The sequence below is a fragment of the Ornithorhynchus anatinus genome, chromosome 7, assembly GCF_004115215.2.
Source record: "Ornithorhynchus anatinus isolate Pmale09 chromosome 7, mOrnAna1.pri.v4, whole genome shotgun sequence".
Taxonomy (NCBI): domain Eukaryota; kingdom Metazoa; phylum Chordata; class Mammalia; order Monotremata; family Ornithorhynchidae; genus Ornithorhynchus; species Ornithorhynchus anatinus.
Window position 1 is genome coordinate 77,590,191 of NC_041734.1, and position 17,481 is coordinate 77,607,671.

General features: G+C 53.0%; 1 protein-coding gene across 3 annotated transcripts in view; it reads left to right on the forward strand.

Annotated features, from left to right (window-relative positions):
- The window catches only part of C2CD6 (C2 calcium dependent domain containing 6), a 49,010-nt gene that overhangs the window by 998 nt on the left and 30,531 nt on the right, over positions 1-17,481 (forward strand). The window contains exons 2-8 of one of the 3 annotated variants that reach the window (XM_029069797.2): positions 2,590-2,676; positions 4,450-4,501; positions 5,733-5,842; positions 7,442-7,561; positions 12,263-12,307; positions 14,523-14,591; positions 17,283-17,362. In XM_029069797.2, coding sequence (XP_028925630.1) covers positions 2,590-2,676; positions 4,450-4,501; positions 5,733-5,842; positions 7,442-7,561; positions 12,263-12,307; positions 14,523-14,591; positions 17,283-17,362 — 563 coding nt within the window. Of the gene's footprint in view, positions 1-2,589; positions 2,677-4,449; positions 4,502-5,732; positions 5,879-7,441; positions 7,562-12,262; positions 12,308-14,522; positions 14,592-17,282; positions 17,363-17,481 lie in introns of all 3 variants that reach the window. The other 2 variants (XM_029069798.2, XM_029069796.2) reach the window with 2 other exon arrangements.

Below are 17,481 nucleotides of genomic sequence, written 5' to 3' on the forward strand. Positions count from 1 at the left end.
CCCCTCACTTCCCACAATGCCCCACGGGGAGAGCTGCCCCCCTCACCTCCCACTCTGCCCCACGTGTAAAGAGCACTGTACTAAGCACTTGGGAAAGTACAATGCAGCAATAATAATGTTGGTATCTGTTAAGCGCTTACTATGTGCAGAGCGCTGTTCTAAGCGCTGAGGTAGATACAGGGTCGTCGGGTTGTCCCACGTCTTACTCCCCATTTTCCAGATGAGGTCACTGAGGCCCAGAGAAGTAAAGTGACTCGCTCACAGTCATACATCTGACAGGTGGCGGAGCAGGGATTCGAACCCGTGACCTCGGACTCCCAAGCCCGGGCTCTTTCCACTGAGCCACGCCGCTTCGCCGTAAAGAGAGACAATCCCTGCCCACAGGGAGCTCACGGTCTCGAGGCGGGGGAGACGGACGTCAGTACAAGTAAACGGACTTCCATATAGGAGAGAGCTGGACCTGAGGGCCGTGGGGCAAGGGGAGAGGGGGAGAGGGAAGGGAGCGGGAGGTGGGAAAGGCGGGGCGTAGTCTGGGAAGGCCTCGGAGGAGATGGGCTTTCAGTAAGGCTTTGAAGCGGGGAAAGAGTCTGTCGGGTTTGAGGAGGGAGGGCGTGCCAGGCCGGAGGTGGGACGTGGGCCGGGGGTCGGCGGCGAGACGGCCGAGAACGAGGCCCAGCGAGGGGGCGGGCGGCGGCAGAGGAGCGGAGCCTGCGGGCCGCGATGGAGAAGGAGAGAAGGGAGGGGAGGGGAGGTAGGAGGGGGCCGGGGGATGGACGGCTTGGAAGCCGAGAGGGAGGGAGCTTTGGCTTCACGCGGAGGTCGGTAGGCAGCCAGCGGACGTTTTTGAGGAGGGGAGTGACGGGCCCAGAGCCTTTCTGTAGAAAGATGATCCGGGCAGCCGAGGGAGGTATGGACCGGAGTGGGGAGAGGCGGGAGGCCGGGCGCTCAGAAGGGAGGCCGGTGCGGTCATCCAGGCGGGAGGGGGTGAGTGACCCGTACTGATGTCGCAGCGGTTTAATAGAAAGAAATAGATGACGCGCATGCACACGAGTGAATAGAGGGGGGAGTCCACATGTAAGGTCCGTCCCCCGTTTCCTACCTGCCGGGTGCCCAGGCCTCGTTCGCCGTAACTAGGAGAGTCTGAAACTGTGGAATCCGGTACGGGGCTGAGTCTGCCGCTCCAGTTCGTTCTCTCGGTGGTATTTATTGGGCGCTTACTATGTGCAGAGCGCTGTACCGAGCACTTGGGATGGACAGTTCGGCAACGGATCGAGACAGTCCCCGGCCATTGACTTGCTAGGGCAGGTTCCATCCACGGAAAGCCTGCCGGGATTGCGGAGGATGACCTGGGGCCACGGTGAGGGAATCGTGGAGACTGGAGCCGCTGCCGTCCGGGAAGCGGCAGAGGGATCGGAGGGCCGGGGGGGGGGGGGGGAGCCGGGCCGACGTCCCCTCGGCTTCGTCTGTCCCCAAGTACCTGTGGGAGACGGGGACTGGGTCCAACCCAATGTGCTTATATCCACTCCAGTGCTGAGTAATGATAATAATGTTGGTATTTGTTAAGCGCTTACTATGTGCCGAGCACTGTTCTGAGCGCAGGGGGAGATACGGGGTAAGCGGGTTGTCCCACGTAGGGCTCACAGTCTTCGCCCCATTTTCCAGATGAGGGAGCTGAGGCACGGAGACGCGACGTGACTTGCCCGAGGTCGCGCAGCTGATAAGTGGCGGAGTCGCGATTAGAACCCATGGCCTGTGACTCCCAAGACCGGGCTCTTTCCACTGAGCCACGCTGCTTCTGTAGTAGAGTGCCCAACACGTAGGAAGTGCTTAATAAAGACCCCAGTTATTATTTACACCCACCCTTCTCCCAGTCTCTGTCAGTGAACTCACTTGGACAGATGACCACTCCCCCCTGCTTAAAGCCCTGCTTCCTCCAAGAAGCCTTCCATGCATTCATTAATTGTATTTATGGAGCACTTACTGTGTGCGGAGCACTGTACTGAGCACTTGGGAGAGTACAATACAGCAACAGACAGACACATTCCCCGCCCACAGTGAGCTCGCAGTCTAGATGTGAGATAGGCATCATTATACATAAATAAATAAATAAATTACAAGCATATATGGACGTGCCGTGGGTCCGGGAGAGAGGATGAATGAAGGGAGCAAGTCAGGGCGACGCAGCGGGGAGTGGGAGGAGAGGAGGGCGCGGTCAGGGAAGGCTTCCTGGAGGAGGGGGCCTTCACTGAGGCTTTGAAGTCGGGGAGAGCAATCGTCTGATACGAAGAGGGAGGCGTTCCCGGCCGGAGGTAGGATGCGGGCAAGAGGTCGGTCTCACGGTCTTAATCCCCGTTTTACGGATGAGGGAACTGAGGCACGGAAGGGAAATGACATGTCCGAGGTCACACTGCAGCCAATCAATCAGTGCTGTTTATGGAGTGCTTACTGTGCGCAGAGCACCGTACTAAGCGCTCGGGGAAAGTGCACTGTAAAGTACGCAATAGTAAGTACGACGTACTACAGCTGGACCTCTCCTTTTGCAAGCTCAGACGATGTCAAGGGGAAATAAATTGGGTTTCTGTTTTACAGATGCTGAAATTTACTCTTAAAGGACCCCCGAATAAAGAAGTGAAAGTAACCCCCGACGTGCCAGATTTGGTGCCCTTTGGAGACGTGGTAGGTGCCGAGAAACGTGACAGAATAAATGCCGTCTCCCGCCCGCTGAAACGCGCTGAGGTCGGGCCTCCGAGAGGCTGGGAAACAGTCTGCGGGAGTGGATTTTCTACTGTTTTCGTTTCCACGAGGAGTAAACGGGCCCCACGGTGCCGGGGAGGTCAAATAGGCCAAGAGGGCTTTCGCCCAAACAAAGCCCAAGCCTTATGTCCCAAAGTTAGCGATCAGCGAGAAGAGCCGATCACTGACTCGCTTTAAAAAAAAAAAAAACAGAACGAACTCTGGTCAAACCTGCTACGGGGCATCAGAGCCAGATCGGGAAGGCCTTTTCTGATGCCAGATCCTTTCAAGAAGAAATTGCTTTTTTTGTCGTCGTCGTTGGTGGTTTTAGAGTGTTTATTAAGCACTTACTACGTGTCGAGCGCTTTTCTAAGCACTGGGGTAGATCCAAGCTTATCCGGTCGGAGCGAGTCCCTGTCCCACATGGGGCTCTCAGTAGGAGGGAGAACAGAAAATGAATCCTCATTTTACAGGCAAGGTAACTGAGTCACAGAGAAGTGCAGTGACTCGCCGGAGGTCACCCGGCGGACATGTGGCGGAGCCAGGATTAGAACCCAGGGCCTTCCGCCTCCCAGCCCCGTGCTCTTTCCACTGGGCCGCCAGGTATCTGGAGTCCACAGAGCGTTCCTCCAGGGCTCAACCAGTCTGACATTCAAGTACTAATAGGAATGATCACGGTGTTGGTTAAATGCTTGGGAGTCAGAGGTCACGGGTTCGAATCCCGGCTCTGCCGCTTGTCAGCTGGGTGACTGTGGGCAAGTCACTTCACTTCTCTGGGCCTCAGTTACCTCGTCTCTAAAATGGGGATTAACTGTGAGCTTCACGAGGGACAACCTGCTGACCCTGTATCTCCCCCAGCGCTTAGAACAGTGCTCGGCACATAGTAAGCGCTCAACAAATACCAGCATTATTATTATTACTTAGTAGGTGTCAGGCGCTGTACTAAGCACTGGGGTGGAGACAAGTAAATCGGGTTGGACACAGCCCCTGTCCCAAGTGGGGCTCACAGTCCCGATCCCCATTTGACAGATGAGGGAACAGAGGCCCGGAGAAGTGAAGTGACTTGCCCGCGGTCACCCAGCAGACGAGTGGCGGGGCCGGGATTAGAACCCAGGTCCTTCTGGCTCCCAGGCCCGTGTATCATCCACACCGCGTCCCTCGGTTCCGGTTTGTCTTGCCTGTCGGTCGGTCGATAAAAGGGACGGAACCAAGTGAATCCCAGAACCGGGTCCGGTGGATTTAAACGACACCCGCCTGTCTCTCTTCATTCATCTCCGATAACTTCCGTCGGGTTCTCAGTGCTCCGTTCCTGGAAAACCAGGGAGTCACTAGCCAGGCAGCCGATGAGAGGGTTATTTTGTTAATGAAATGTACGTCGCCTCGATTCTATATAGTCGCCATCGTTTTTACGAGACGTTCTTCCCCTCGACTCTATTTATCGCCGTCGTTCTCGTCCGACCGTCTCCCCCCGATCAGACCGTGAGCCCGTCAAACGGCAGGGACCGTCTCTATCCGTTGCCGACTTGTTCATTCCGAGCGCTTAGTCCAGTGCTCTGCACATAGTAAGCGCTCAATAAATACTATTGAATGAATGAATGAATGAATGAATGAATGAGAGGTTTCCAAAAAGAAAAAATCGAGAGAACTGGTGGGGGTGAAAAACGGAAACGTTGGACCGGATAATCGGCTACACCGTTGCTACTTTGATTCTCGTAGGTTGGCTGCCTCGCTGTTCATATTAAGCAGTGCAAAGAATTTACATCCAAATGTATCCTTTCTCAGATTTCCTCTACGTGTTTTAAAGTGAGAGAGATTTCCCCCTCCGATCCGACCGAAAAGGAACAGGAGACGCTACAGAGGTTAAAACACCGCCACCCTCAAAATCTTCCATTTTATTTTATTTTTTTCCTCCTTTTGCTTTTTTTTTTCCTTTCTCCTCCTTCGCTCCTTCCCCGTGTCTAGTTCAACTCTGGAGAGCCAACACCGACTCCGGCGTGGCGCTTATGTTGCCGCAGAGGCAGGGCGGGGCTCCGGAGGTTATACGGGAAGCCCGAAACCCTTCCGGAGAAGACTCCGCCGTTCTTTCTCCTTTAAAGAACGGCTCTCTGTCAGGGTCGCCGTGAGCTTAAGGCCGGGAACCCCCGTCCGAAGACTGGAGCCCGTAACTCTCCCTGCCTCCTGCCCGCCCACGTCCACTTTGACGCGGGGCACTTAATGTGCCGTGTCCCAGGATCCACTCTTGGCCCACTTCGGCAGCAGAAGTGAACGGGATTTCAAGGATTCCGGGCTCCGGAATAATAATAATGATTATGGTATTTCTTAAGCGCTTACTACGTGCCGAGCACTCTTCTAAGCTCCGGGGTAGATACAGGGTGATCAGACTGTCCCACGCGGGGCTCACGTTTTTTAATCCCCATTGAGGTCACTGAGGCCCAGAGAAGTGAAGTGTCTTGCCCAAGGTCACACAGCAGACAAGAGGCAGAGTCGGGATTAGAACCCACGACCTCTGACTCCCAAGCCCGGGTTCTTTCCTCTGAGCCACGCTGCTTGTGTCCTTTTGACCCATAGTGGCGATTCAGAGGGGTCCTTTCCCCGGGGCCCACGAGCTCCACCTTATCCCGAAGCTGCTGGTTTGGGGTTGGTTTTTTTTTTTCGGTTTATGGTATTTGTTAAGCCCTTACTATGTGCCAAGCCCGGTCCTAAGCACTGGGAGAGATCCAAGCAAGTCAGGTTGGACCCAGTCCACGTGCCACATGGGGCTCACAGTCTTCATCCCCATTTTGCAGACGAGGAAACTGAGGCCCAGAGAAGTTAAGTGACTTCCCCCAAGTCACACAGCCCCAAGTAGTGCAGGGGAGGGATTAGAACCCAAGTCTCCTGAGTCCCAGGCCGGGCCCTCCGCCGACCTTCCCCGGAGATGCGTGAAAACGCAAGCCGGCTTCAGTTTCGTCGGTCGCTTTTAAAGGTGTGCTTCCTAAAGAACTGCAAACTCTCTTCAGTCCACAAGCACAGACGCTCGAAACTGGTGATCCGCATAGTCGTTAACAGAATAGTCAAATTCACAAAGCCCCGCCATCTCCGAACGAAGACCAACAAGAAGATCCCGGAGGTGAAGTTTGATGAAGTCAGGTATTTCTCGGTTCAGGTACCGTTGAAGTTTATTTTATCCCCTACGGTAGATGTCCGCTCCAACCGCTCGTACCTTTGGGGGCTCCGCAGGGCAGGGTTAGAGAGTCCACGCCTCGCTGGCCCAACGCCTCCCCGCTCACCGCACCTCTCATCTGTCTCCTCGTTCTCCTCCTGGCCTAGAACTCCCGTCCCCGTATCCGCCACTCTTCCCGGCTTCAGAGTTCTCCTACGATCCCGTCTCCTCCAAGAGGTCTTCCCTGACGGAAGGCCCTTAATTTCCCTCGCCGCTCCCCCTCCTGAATTGCCCGTCCACTTGGATCTGAACCCCTTAACCGCTTAACCAGCCCCAAAGCACGTATAGCCCTATCTTTATACTCGGCCGTTGCCCCTCTCCGTAATTTACGCCTCCCCCCGCAATGATGATGGTCATGATGGTGTTCGTTAAGCACTTAGTACGTGCCAGACGCTGTACTGAGCCCTGGCCCGGGCATCAGCAAACGGGGTTGCACGCAGTCCCCGTCCCGCCGTCTCGCTGCCCGTTTAACAGATGAGGGAACTGAAGCCCGGAGAAGTCGAGTGACTCGGCCAAGGTCCCGCGGCAGACGAGGGGCGGAGCCGGGATTAGAACCCATGGCCTTCTGACTCCCAGGCCCGGGGTCTAGCTGCTGTGCCGAGCTGCTTCTCGACTGTAAGATTCTCGTGGGCGGGGATCGTATCTATCAAGTCTATTTCTCCCGGCTAGAGTACGGTGCCGTTCATCCACTAAGAGGTCAATAAAGCTCCCCCGCCCCTCCCGGTCGCCCCAACCCGCTCCCTTTGCTCTACCCCCCTCCCCGCCCCACATATATATGTACATATCTATAATTCTATTTATTATATCAATGCCCTTTTACTTCTTCTGATGTGTAGATACCTATAATTCTACTTATATGGATGCCTATTTACTTGTTTTGATGTCTTTCTCCCGCCCCTCTGGTCCGTAAACCCGGCGTGGGCAGGGATTGTCTCTCTCTATCGCTGAATGGTACTTTCCAAGCGCTTAGTACGGTGCTCTGCACGCAGTCAGCGCTCAATAAATTCGATGGAATGGATGAAGGAATGAATGATGGGCTGATTGAATGTCTTTTTTTCTCTCTACCATATATGCGATTTTTTTTGCGCTCTGAGCCTTGGAAAATAAGAGGCACCCATTCATCCGTGACGGTGATGCAAATGCATGTTCATAAAAGTAATAGTGATGATGACTGTGCGATTTATCAAGCGCTTACTAATAACCAGGCACTGTGCTACGCACTGGGGAAAGTATGAATTAATCAGACCAGACCCAGGCTTTGTCCCACCCGGGGCTCTCAGTCTAAACGAGAGGGACAGGGGGCTTCGAATCCCCAATTTACAGCCGAGGAAACCGAGGCCCAGAGAAGATGAGCGACTTGCCCGAGGTCCGGGATTAGAACCCAGGTCCTCTCACTCCCGGGCCCGTGCACAGGGTCAAGGTTGATTTTCCCGTCTGTTGAATAACGCTGAACCGGGGCTCCCCATCCCCGCCTCTTGCGTTGACCCGCCTGCTCTTGGCATTTAGGTCCCCCGACGGCGAGAAGACGAGCGCAATAATATATCCGTGGAGCTGGTGGAAATTGAAAGTTCCGGAAACCTCCGACTGCTGGGATGTTTTAACATTCACCTTTACGAAATCATCTGGGTGAGTAGCGCCAGCCCGAAATCCTCCCAATCCTGGCCCAGCTGGGGTCCAGGCTCGTGCGCCTCTGAACGGGAAGCTCCTGGTGGGCAGGGGACATGGCTGCCTTCTCTGGTGGACTGGACCCGCCCAAGGGTTTGGGCAGCAGGTATAATCATAATAAGAATAATGATAATAATGTTGGTTTTTAAGCGCTTACTATGCGCAGAGCACCGTTCTAAGCGCTGGGGGAGATACGGGGTCATCAGGTTGTCCCACGTGAGGCTCACAGTCTTCATCCCCATTTTACAGATGAGGTCGCTGAGGCACAGAGAAGTGAAGTGACTTGCCCACAGTCACACAGCTGACAAGCGGCAGAGCCGGGATGGGCAGCAGTGTGGCCTACTGGCTAGAGCTCGGGACTGGGAGGCAGAAAGACCTGGGTTCAATCATTCATTCAGTGGCATTTATTAAGCCCTTACTCCGTGCAGAGCACTGTACTGAGCGCTTGGGAAAGTACAGTGTAACGATAACTGGGACGACCTGATCACCTTGTATCCCCCAGTGCTTAGAGTTAGAATTAGTGCTTTGCACGTAGTAAGCACTTAACAAATACCCCCATTTTTATTGTATTTATTCATTTTAAGAGAAGCAACATCCGAGGTCATGGGTTCAAATTCTGGCTCTGCCACTTGTCACCTGTGTGACCGTGGGCGAGTCACTTCACTTCTCTGGGCCTCAGTTACCTCATCTGTAAAACGGGGATGAAGACCGTGAGCCTCGCGTGGGACAACCTGATGACCCCGTATCTACCCCAGCGCTTAGAACGGTGCTCTGCGCATTGTAAGCGCTTAACAGATACCAACATCGTTATCATTATCATTATTAGTCCAGTCCAGTCTGATACCTGAACCCTCGGTGCACTGAAAGAGCCACGTCTCTAGTGGTCCAGGGAGGCTTGACATCCACTGCGCCTCAGTTACCTTATCTGTAAAATGGGGATGAAGACTGTGAGCCTCACGTGGGACAACCTGTTTACCCTCTATCTCCCCCAGCGCTTAGAACAGTGCTCTGCGCATAGTAAGCGCTTAACAAATACCGGCGCTGTTATTATTATTACGATGCAGCAGTAACTAGGGACTTTCCCTGCCCACAATGAGCTCACAGTTTAGGGCAGGGAGACAGACATCAATACAAATAAATAAAATGACAGGTATTTACAGAGGTGCTGTGGGGCCGGGATGGGGGGGAGGAGCAGAGGGAGCCAGTCAGGGCGATGCAGAAGGGAGTGGGAGATGAGGAAAAGCGGGGCTTAGTCTGGGAAGGCCTCCGGGAGGAGGTGGGCCTTCGATAAGGCTTTGAAAGGTGGGGAGAGACGTCGCCTGCGGGATTTGAGGAGGGAGGACGTTCCGGGCCAGAGGCGGGACGTGGGTCAGAGGTCGGCGGCGAGACGGAGGGACAGCGACAAGGTGAGCGGCGGCAGAGGAGCGGAGCGGGCGCGCTGGGATGGAGGAGGACAGAAGGGAGGTGAGGCAGGAGGGGACCAGGCGGTGGACGGCTTCAAAGCCAATGGTGAGGAGTTGTCGTTTGATAAGGATAGGCAACCGCTGCAGTTTTTTGAGGAGGCGGGTGACATATATATCCTCAGCCTTTCTGGAGGAAAGCGAAAGAAGCAGCACGGTGTAGGGGATGGACCACGAGCCTGGGGGTCAGAAGGACGTGGGTTCTAATCCGACTCTGCCGCTCGTCTGCCGTGTGACCTCGGACGATCACCTCACTTCTCCGGGCCTCAGTTACCTCGTCTGTGAAACGGGGCTGGGAGCCCCACGTGGGACGGGGACGTGTCCGACCCGCTCGGCTTTTATAATAATGTTGGTATTTGTTAAGCGCTTACTATGTGCCGAGCACTGTTCTAAGCGCCGGGGTAGACACAGGGGAATCGGGTTGTCCCACGTGGGGCTCACAGTCTTCATCCCCATTTTACAGATGAGGGAACTGAGGCCCGGAGAAGTGAAGTGACTTGCCCACAGTCACACAGCCGACAAGTGGCAGAGCTGGGATTCGAACTCATGAGCCCTGACTCCAAAGCCCGTGCTCTTTCCACTGAGCCACGCTGCTTATCCACCCCGGTGCTTAGTACGCGGCCTGGCGTGTGGTTCATCGCTTAGCAGATACAATGATAATATAATAATGGCAATGATTATCATTATTAGTAATAACGACGATGATGATAAAGATGGTCCCGGCAGCGGAATGACGTATGAACCAGAGTGGGGAGAGACGGGAGGCCGGGAGGTCAGCAAGGAGGCTGATGCAGGTGGGATAGGTTGAGCGATGGTATTATCGTGTGGTAGCGGTCGGGTTAGAGGGAAGAGAGGACTTCAGCGACGTCGTGAAGGTGGGACGGACAGGATCGGGCGACGGATCGAATATGCGGGTTGAGTCGGAGAGCCGAGTGGAGGATGACGCCGAGGTTACGGGCTTGCGAGACGGGAAGGGTGGTGCCGTCCACGGCGATGGGAAAGTCAGAGGGAGGACAGGAGTTGGGCGGGAAGATGAGCTCTGCTTGGGACACGTTAAGCTTGAGGTAAGGGGAGGACATCCGAGTGGAGATGCCTCGAAGGCAGGAGGAGATGCGAGACCACAGAGAGCGAGAGACGTCAGGGCCGGAGAGGGAGATTGGGGAATCATCCACATGGAGGGGAGTTGAAGCCATGGGAGCGGATGAGTTCTCCGAGGGAGTGGGTGGAGAGGGAGAAGAGACGGGGGCCCATAACAGAACCGTGAGGGACCCCCACAGTTAGGAGGTGGGGGGGGGGGGCAGAGGAGGAGCCCGCCTAGGTGACAGAGACTGAGCGGCCAGAGAGCTAGGAGGAGAACCAGGAGAGGACGGAGTCGGTGCAGCCGAGGTTGGGTGACGTTTCCAGGAGGAGGGGGCGAGCCTCGGGGTCGAAGGCAGCCGAGCGGTCGAGGAGGATGGGGATGGAGCAGAGGCCGTTGGATCTGGCAAGAGGGAGATCGTCGGGGACCTCTGAGAGGGCCGCTTCTGTGGAGCGAAGGGCACGGAAGCCGGGTCGGCGGGGGTCGAGGAGAGAATTGGAGGAGAGGAATTCGAAACAGCGGGTGCAGACAGTTCGCTCGAGGAGTTCGGAGAGGGGCGGTGCGAGGGAGGGAGGGAGGCCGGTAACTGGAGAGAGCCGTGGGCTCGAGGGAGGATTGTTTCTAGGATAGGGGAGACGTGGGCAATGTTGAGCCGTGGAGAAGAAGACTTGGAGAGCAAGCGACTGAAGTTGGCCGTTAGGGAGGGAAGGGGGTGAGAGTTTTGACAGGGTGCGAAGGAACGGGTCCGACGCGCGTGTGGAGGGGGGTGGCTTTTGAAAGGAGGCAGGAGAGCTGCTGCTTACACGGTAAGCAGCGTGACCTAGCGAATAGAGCGCGGGCACGACGGTCAGAGGATTTGGGTTCTAGCTTTGGCTCCGCCACGGGTCTGCCGGGTGACCTCGGGCAAGTCATTTCACTTCTCCGTGCCTCAGTTGCCTCCTCTGTAAAAAGGTGATTAAATCCTCCTCTCTCCCACGTAGGCTGCGAGCTTCATGTGGGACAGGGACTGTGTCCAACCTGATTATCTTGTATCTGCCCCGGTGCTTAGGAGAGTTTCTGGCACGTAGTAACTGCTAGCTGGCTCTCTCTTCCGCATCGCCTCTGTACCTCGATCGGTTGCCTCTGTACTTCGATCAGGGACTCTGCGACATTTGATATTCACCCACCCCCGGCCCCGCAGCGCTTATGTACGTAACTTTAAATTCTATATCCTAAATGACTTATTCATATTAATGTCTGTCTCCGCCTCTAGACTGTGAGCTCGCTGTGGGCGGGGAACGCACCTGCCAATTCTGTTACGTTGCGCTCTCCCAGCAATTGGTACAGTGCTCTGCACATAGTAAGCGCGCAATGAATGCAGTCGATCGAGTGATTGATTGAACCGCTTAAAAGTACCACCGTAATTATTGTCATTATTATTATTAATAGAAAATTCAAAATGCTCCCTTTTTCTTCCAGGCCTCTAGATACAGGTTGAAAGATGTCTCTCCTCAGAGGGAGATATTTTGTGGTTTGTTGTGCCCGAAAATTATATATTCGACCCACGGTAGCCATCCTATTTTCCTGTCGCTGATAGTCTCTCAGCTATGTCATAGACCATATAACCGCAGTAAGAATTCTAAGCAAACGTTATTCTCTAGAGATTTTTTAGAAGTACTGTCGATAAAATGACAGTTTACAAATGACCCTTTGTTTTAATATTTTGATAATCCAGTCTTGAAAATTACAGAGGAATCTGATCTTCACTTGGGCTTTCATCCATTCGATCGTATTTATTGAGCACTTACTGTGTGCAGAGCACTGTACTAAGTGCTTGGGAGAGTACGCTATAACGATGAACAGACACCTTCCCTGCCCACAGCGAGCTTACGGTCTAAAGGGGGAGACAGGTATTAATATGAATGAATAAATAAGTAAATAAGTGTCCAAAAGCCAGCATTTTTATGCTTGTCGTTTGACTAAGCTGTGTATATGCTTTTAAAAAATGTTATTTGATATCTGTCATTTATAGCCTGTGGGTCTAGCATTCTGGGCTTCTGTGACTAACGTTCTCTGCCAGCGTACGTTTCTGTGAGATGGCTTGTATTCAAAGATTTCCTTCTTTCTCTTCTGTTTATTTTTCAGAAAGGCAGCTTCACTGAAGAATTTGAAATGAAAGTGAAAAATCTGGTAGGAATTTTGACTGAAACTTTCATGAAGAAACCTATAAAAATAGACTTTTGCCCTTCCCTTGATTTTTGCCCACACCGTGAATATAACCTAAATGGTAATTTTGAAGTAATTTTGAAGAAATACTATATGCCCTGTTTCTGTGCATACAATCGCATATTTGAATAATAGCTTCCATAATTCTCCCGAATAACTTCTCAGGGATGGAGACTGCTTAAAAATACCATCCGTGCCCTGATTTTTCCATGAACAATTTCGGTCTAAAAAGTGCACGGGGTAGCCGGAAAGGTTTGGTGACAGTTAGGTCAGGAGACAAAAATAAAAAATGAAAGCTAGGAGCCAAGATAGTTCTGAGCTCACTTTGGGCAGGAAACAAGTCTGCCAACTCAAGTTATATTGTATACTCCCAAGCACTTAGTACAGTGCCCTACACATAGTGAGCGCTCAATAGATACCATTGATGAGGAGGAGGAGGAGGTTTATTTTGATGCCCCACAAATGAACCCCCTCCGTCCCCACCGCCCAAGTGATCCAGGGCTAAATCTTCCTTTCCTTTGCGCAGAGCCAATTTCAGAAATCTTTTTCAAAATAAGTGATATTTAAAATGTAGACTTTATCACTGGTCAGTCTTGGTCCGAGCAGCATGGCTTAGTGGATAGAGCCCGGGCCTGGGATTCAAAAGGACCTGTGTTCTAATTCCGGCGCCTCCACTTGTCAGCAGTGTGGCCTTGATCGGAGTCACTTCACTTCTCTGCGTCTCAGTTCCCTCAGCTGTAAAATGGGGATGGAGATCGTGAGCCCCACGTGGGACAGGGACTGTGTCCAGCCCAGTTTGCTTGTATCGACCCCAGCGCTTAATACAGTGTCTGGCACATACTAAGCACTTAACAAATACCGCAATTCTTGTTATTAGGGCCTGCATCCGACCCGATTATTCTCTATTTACTCCAGTGCTCCGTACGGAGCTTGGCACTTACTAAGCACTTTACGAACGCCACAGTTATCATTAGCGTGATTAGGGTCGTTCCTGTCGTTATCGGGTGTTAGGGGTCGGGTTTTCAAGAGCGGATGCTGCGTCCTCGGATCCGCCCCCGCTTCCCCCGAGCCCGACGCCGGGTGGTTGGGTCACGTCCTCTGCCACCTCCATCTCTCCCCGACGGGTCCCGGCCCCCTGTGCCGGGAGCGATCGGGTGCCCAAGTCACCAGCGCCGCCTTCTCTCCCGCCGCCGGGACAGCCTTCGGGCCCGACTCCTGGCAGCAGGAACCCTAGAGCGCAGGGCCCAGAAAATCGTCCCGGGGATTTTGGTTTCTTTTTTTGGTTTGTGTGTTTTTGGGGTTTTTCCTTATGGCATTTACTGCGTGCCCGGCACTGTACTGAGCACTAGGGTAGACCCAAGCTAAGCAGGTCGCACATAGTCCGGGTCCCACGTGGAACTCCCGGTCTTAGTCCCCATTTTCAAGATGAGGTCACTGAGGCCCAGGGAAGGGAAGCGACCTGCCCAAGGCCACCCAGCAGGCAAGTGGCGGGGCCGGAATTAGAACCCAGGTCCTTCTAACTCCCAGTCCTGGGCCGTGCCGCTTCTCTGATGACCCCGGGGACGACCCAGTGGCTCCTGGGATGACCAGATGACCACAGGATGCCGGATTCATTCAGTCAGTCCTATTTATTGAGCGCTTACTGCGAGCAAAGCACTGTACTAAGCACTTGGGAGAGTACAATCTGCTGTGTGACCTTGGGCAAGTCACTTGGTTTCTCCGTGCCTCAGTTTCCTCATCTGTAAAACGGGGATTGAGACTGTGAGCCTCATGTGGGGGAGGGGCTGTGTCCGACCTGATTTGCCTGTATCCACCTCAGTACAGTGCCTGGCACGTGGTAAGCGCTTAACGAATACCATAACTATTATTATTATTACAGTATAACATTAAACAGACACATTCCCTGCCCACAGTGAGTTTAGAGTCCACAGCGGGAGACAGACATTAATAAGAATGAATGAATAAATAAATAGATGGGATCCCCCCCGGGCTCCTCTGGAGGCTTGTAAATTCAGCTCTGTGGGACCACACAGCATGCTGTGGACACGGGTCCGTCGCCCCGAGTTTTTTGGTCGACAGCTGTCTCATCCCACGCTTCCATATTTTCCCGACCCCACGCGCCTTTCCGAACGTGGGCTTGTAATATCTGCCGGAAAACCAAACTCATTTGCCTGTTTAGGTTTTCTGCAAGGTGGAGATGGCGTTTATGTTCTGCTATGGAAACTTTGGCTACGGCTTTTCCCACCAGGTCAGTTTTCCTTTTTGATTCTCCCCTACGGTAGTTCAGTCTTGCATTTGAACCCCTGGGTCTCTCACCTGTGTTCTCCACTCTCTAAAATGCTTATCTGAGGGCGATATCATAGCTCCTGAGTCAGTGATATTAACTTGATCTCAGCCTGCAGCGTGGCTCAGCGGCAAGAGCACAGGCTCGGGAGTCAGAGGTCATGGGTTCTAGTCCCGACTCCGCCGCTTGTCAGCTGTGTGACTTTGGGCGAGTCGCTTCACTTCTCGGTGCCTCAGTTCCCTCCTCTGTAAAATGGGGATTAAGTCTGTGAGCCTCACCTGGGACAGCCTAATCACCTTGTACCTACCCCAGTGCTTAGAACGGTGCTCGGCACGTAGTGAGCGCTTAATAAATATCAACAGTATTGTTGTTATTATCTTTTGGAGACAGATCGCCTCCCCTTTCGGTTCCCCTCCCCTCAGCACTCGGCAGAGTGTTTTAGGTGAAACGTGGGAGTCACGACCCACGGGGATCGGGCTTCCCGAGGTTTATTCGGGTTCGGGATAGGGCTGAAAAAAGCGGGATCGGAAGGATGGGAGAGCAGACTTCAGCCGCGCCCTAGACTTAAAGCTCCTCGTGGGCAGGGAGCGTGTCTACCTACTCTGAAATATTATCCTCTCCCAAGCGCTTAGTACAGTGCTCTGCGCACAGTCAGCACTCAATAAATACCACTGATTGATCTGGAACAACTGCTGTCTCACCGTCCTCTAACTGTACAGATGGCATTCCAGAAACCTTCAGGGGGAGGGAGTGGGAGAGATAATCAAAATGGAATTTGTTACCAAGCACGCAACCAGGATCGGGGTGGTGTGGTGATTGTTGCCAGATAAAAGTCCTGGTAAATGCTTCCCAAGAAAGTGCTCTTCCTCTCAAGAATTGCCTCCTCTTTCACCTGCAGCAAAACAACTCAAATATTTCAACTAAGGGCAGAAGCAGCTTCGGTGGGTTGAACCGAAAGGGAGCCCAAGATGTTAAGAAGGCCGGGCAGACATTCTAAAGACTTAAAGCGTTCCTGAGGCGATGACCTTGCATGGACCCGAGGGCTTAGGACAGCGTCAGAAGGACCCGGGTTCTAATCCCGGCTCTGCCACTTATCTGCACTGTGACCTTGGGCAACTCACTTCACTTCTCAGTGCCTCAGTTACCTCATCTATAAAATGGGAATTAAGACTGTGAGGGGAAGCAGCGTGGCTCAGTGGAGAGAGCCCGGGCTGGGAGTCAGAGGTCATGGGTGCAAATCCCGGATCTGCCACTTGTCAGCTGTGTGACTGGGGGCGAGTCACTCCACTTCTCTGGGCCTCAGTTCCCTCATCTGTAAAATGGGGATGAAGACTGTGAGCCTCACGTGGGACATCCTGATTACCCTGTCTACCCCAGCGCTTAGAACAGTGCCGTGCACATAGTAAGTGCTTAACCGACATTCTAATTATGATTACGTGGGTCCTGGACTGGATCCACCCTGATTACCTTGTATCTACCCAACGTTTAGGACGGTGCCTGGAACATAGTAGGCGCTTATATACCGTGAAAGGGGAAGCGTTTAATGAATACCACTGTCATCAGTATTAGTATTTGAGCCTGTGCTTCGCCGCCCAAGAAGGTCAACCTGCCTGTCAAAGGATGGCCTGGGTGACGTTTTAGTCTAAACTGTCTCGTTAAGGATGGAGGGTTGATTGAAAGTGAATGAAATCGGACTTTAGGAAGTACTGCAAGGGGAGTAGCGCAGCCCCTGGTTTGGGTGAATGTCATGTGAAGAGAAGCAGCGAGCCTCAGTGGAAAGAGCCCGGGCTTGGGAGTCCGAGGTCATGGGTTCGAATCCCGGCTCTGCCCCTTGTCAGCTGTGTGACTGCGGGCAAGTCACTTCACTTCTCCGTGCCTCAGTTACCTCATCTATAATATGGGGATGAAGACTGTGAGCCTCACGTGGGACAACCTGATGACCCTGTATCTACCCCAGTGCTTAGAAGAGTGCTCTGCCCTTAGTAAGCGCTTAAATACCAACATTATTATTATTATTATTATGTGATGCATACATGAATGTGGTCCACGATGAAGATAGGCCAGGGTGCTTTGTGTGTGTGTGTTTGAGAGAGACCCTTTCTTTCCGTTATCTGCCCTCTGATTCTTCTCCATGAATGTGGATAATTGAGAGTATCTTGTATTTGACTGGGGGATAATATGAGGACTCTCCCTCATCATAGGGAAGTATTTTGCGGACAGTGAGAACCCGGATGGATTTCAATAGCCGCTGATACGTCTAGGATAATCCGGGGATGCCAAACCTGGAGACATTTATCTCACCTTAATCCTGCCGTTCCCTCTGATATTCCCTGATCCCAGACCCATCCCTCTCCCCAGGGATCGACCCGGGTGAGGGAAATGAGCCTCTTAACGGCTTTCCGAAACTGCCCCCAAATTTTGGTTTCAGTTAAATTGGGCCTAGAAGAAGTGTGCTTGTTTATCACACAGCCCTACGGTGATGGTGTTTCCTAATCTATCCCCAGTTAAATTTCCCGGCCGCTTTTGCCAACCAGATCTCGGGAGATTGCGTAGAACCGAAGCACCGTGCAGAAGCTGGCGGCTCAAAGCCTTATTTTCTCGGACTGTCTGTGTCACGTATAACGTTGAGCTGCTGAGAATCGTTTCTCTTTCCAGTTGAAACCGTTTCCGAAACTAACCGAGCCGTCCATGTTTATCCGGGTTCCGCCGCCCCTGGAGAGAGCGGACCCCCTCATGTGAGTAAGGGCTTAATAAAAATACTTTTACGATCCACAGTTCCTTCCCAAGGTTGATTATTCCTCGAGGCAGATTTCGCATCGCTCAGCAAACGCCGGACTCATATCATCAATCGAAA